Source organism: Etheostoma cragini, chromosome 16 (assembly GCF_013103735.1).
Source record: "Etheostoma cragini isolate CJK2018 chromosome 16, CSU_Ecrag_1.0, whole genome shotgun sequence".
In the NCBI taxonomy this organism is placed as follows: domain Eukaryota; kingdom Metazoa; phylum Chordata; class Actinopteri; order Perciformes; family Percidae; genus Etheostoma; species Etheostoma cragini.
In genome coordinates, this window is record NC_048422.1 from 3633327 (window position 1) to 3636627 (window position 3301).

Genomic DNA, 3301 nt, shown 5'->3' on the forward strand with positions numbered 1-3301 from the left:
TTTAAGTTACTTCCGCAGTGGTTGCACTTTTCCGAACCGGATGCTCTGTCCATCAATATATATACGGTCTATGGTTTACAGATACAACCAACAGAACCTGTGATGCCATTTATTTTTCTAACCGTTGAGGGCAGTAGTGAGCTATGGCTGTTTTTATTCGGCCTGAAACCCACGAAGGACACTGAATGTTAGCCTCACCATGGCGGAAACAGAACAACAGTCAGGTAACGTCAAAGCACAGTTGAATGCTGTTGTACAGCATTAGCCAGTTCCGTGTCGCTTTTGCTATCTTTTGGTAAACGCTAACAACGTTAGCGGGTACACCACTAGCTACATTGCCACATGGGGCATCTAACTAATTAACTTTACGTGTGCTAGATAAGCCCAGAAGGCATAACAGTTATCACTGCTGTCTTCAGGCAAAACCACCCATTTAACGTTAACGTCCCATTTTGAAGTTTCTATTTTGGTTTTGCGGGTTGACTCTGTTGTTATATACTTGTACAACTTGAAGTCGTGCTCTGTAATGTTCTGTGACAATCGTTGTCAAACTCTTAAAATACCTCAGTTCACTGGAAGGGCTTAGCTAGCATGTAGACTCAATCGCAGGAAAGAATTTGCAGGGTGACGTAGGCACCACAGCCGTTTACTCCTTTATTAATAAGTACAACGTCAGGACAAAAAATGATTTTAAAAGCTGTAGAATTGAATTATTTTACGCTTTACAAACGCAAACCAACCGTGCACAAAGACTGATAGGACGAGAAGAGCCAAGTCTACTTCAGCAGTCTCAGGAAAAAAACTGAAGCAGCACAACCAATATGTCATGAATGTCAACTTCAGAAAATACTGGTTTCTAAATTTCTTCTAGTAAAACTCAACAGCATCCTTTTATCAGAGTTGATCTGCCTGGTAAACATTCAAGTTGAAAAAAATGAACAGATTGGGTGAAAACTGAATTTACTAATCAAGAGAAACGTTGCTTAAAACAAACTATCTGCTGCATAACTGAACTGGAATTATCTCTGAAGTCCACCTTTTCCTGAACTATTTAGGATCCACCCCTGAGGATGAAGCACCTCAAGTCCCAGACAGCGTCACCTTCATGGTACCCAAGAAAGAGATCAGCATGGTGCCTGATATGGGCAAGTGGAAGAGATCCCAAGTAGGTTGCTGCCTGTGGCTGACTCACTGTTTTTGTCTGACTTTCTAATAGTGTTGCACAATATTGACAAAATGTGATATTGCGATATCGGTTAGAGATGGTGCGATAACATTTTAAGCCTCCCGATACCGATTCTGATACCTGAACTTGCATATCGGCCGATACCGACTATTGATCCGATACTAGTGTGTCATATATTTTTATTATGGTTTAACAGCTGTATACTACTATCCCTGTATGAATGGGATATGATTTCCAACTTTTTTGTTGACTCAGGTTAAACTCTCAAACAATGAATAACATAGAACTTTCTTTTTTGATCCAGTTTGACAGTCAGTTATAACAGAATAAAAGAAAGAAATAAACTTCTTTAATGTATACTTTCTTTAGGTGCAATAAATCCAGTACTTCCTGATACGATACCAGCGTTTTAGACAGTATCGGAGAACAGCTCTAATATCGGTTATGAATATTGCGATATCTTTTAATTTCGATATTTTTAAACCTACTGTATGTAAATTTACAAGTTACAGGAAAATCCATCCAAATAGATTAATAACAAATAAAACAAGTTTTCTTCCAACACAAGGTTTATTTCCACCGACGGTCCTATTGGACTGGTCCAATATGAATACATGAATAAGGACCCTGTCTACAGAACAGGACAACTTTATTTTCGCTTCTCTGATTTGTTTCCGTTTTGTTGTCTTGATCTATTTCTTCACTTACACCGTCACTCTGGTCACGTGGTAGGGTTTGTCACGGAGTGGACCTGTGTGCTGACGTCGCACGGCAGCTGGCCAATGAAACGTGATCGTTGTAGCGTTTCAAGCGGCCTCTAAATCGAATGCAATTAACCCACACAGCCAATGGTCGGGACACGTTGCTCCACAAAATGACCAAAAGTTTGCATACTTATCACAACGTGATATCATGATTACAGGATGCTACGCTGGAAATGCAACGATGCATCTGTAACTTAGTCTTTTAATATGAATGAACCATTATCTGTCTGAGCAAAACATTCAATGACGCTAAATGACCTCCCCGTAACGCTAACCTGGTAATACAGCACGGTAAAGAAAATATCTTTACGACAGCAGGTGAGGTAAAAACACAACGGCTTTAGTCCAAAGCGGCCGCTAGATTCAACACAAACTAAAAGTCACATATAGCCACTTTAAGTAAAAGTACTAATACCACATTGTAAGAAAAACTATGTTACAAGTAAACGTCCTGCATTGAAGTTAGTGAAGCTGTCAGATGAATGTAGTGGAGTAAACAGTACAATATTTCTCTCTGAAATGTAGTGGAATAGAAGTAGAAAGTTGCATGAAAAGAAAACATTTAAGTAAAGTACAAGTACCTCAAATTGGTACTTAAGTACAGTACTTAGTTCCACCAATTCTTAAGACACTTTACAGATAGAGTAGATCTAGACCATACTCCAGAATTTACAAGGACCCAACAGTTCTAGTAGTTTCCTCCAGAGCACCACTGAATGCCAAGTTATTATTAAAACCTGGGAAAGTGATTGAAGTTTCTGAAGTGCACGTGTGAAGAGTTGTCTGATGTTGCCCATCACTGTTGAACAATTGCCTTCATGGGATCAGCGTAAATTATGTCACAATATTCCTATAAATTAATATCATAATATGGATTTTAGTTTTCGTAGCCGTTCATCTGACTACACGTCTTAATAGATTCTAGTTTTCAACACATCTCTCCTTCTTCCAGGCGTATGCTGACTACATGGGATTCATTCTAACACTGAATGAAGGTGTGAAGGGAAAGAAGTTCACATGTGAATATAAGGTGTCAGAGGTATGTTGTCTTCTAAACAGTGGCTTCTAAAGCGGGATTAAGGCTTTTGAGGAGGCTCCACGCAGAGCTTTGCCATAGCCTACGTCAGTGGCGTGAAGTTTATACTTCATAGTAATACTTCATACTTAGTTTATTGGTCAAGTTCGTCAAACAAGTAAAGATTATTGTGGGTGTGAAACAAAGTGTCTCCCCTTTGCTTTGTGAACACGTTGGGAAATCCGTAGTAGGAAAGGTTAACACGCGCCTTGATTTCATGTTTATGGAGAAGGAAAACCTGAAAATGACTCGGGGGGGGGGGGGGGGGGGGGGGGG

The 3301-nt window shown here is 39.7% G+C and overlaps 2 protein-coding genes across 2 annotated transcripts in view; one reads left to right on the top strand and one right to left on the bottom strand.

Moving 5' to 3' along the window:
• The window catches only part of crata (carnitine O-acetyltransferase a), a 40616-nt gene that overhangs the window by 24072 nt on the left and 13243 nt on the right, over window positions 1-3301 (bottom strand). The window lies entirely within an intron of this gene.
• The window catches only part of ptpa (protein phosphatase 2 phosphatase activator), a 26446-nt gene continuing 23239 nt past the window's right edge, over window positions 95-3301 (top strand). The window contains exons 1-3 of the mRNA XM_034896238.1: window positions 95-224; window positions 1056-1165; window positions 2903-2989. Of these exons, the coding sequence (XP_034752129.1) occupies window positions 200-224; window positions 1056-1165; window positions 2903-2989 (222 nt within the window). The 5' untranslated portion in view covers window positions 95-199. The remainder of the gene's footprint in view (window positions 225-1055; window positions 1166-2902; window positions 2990-3301) is intronic.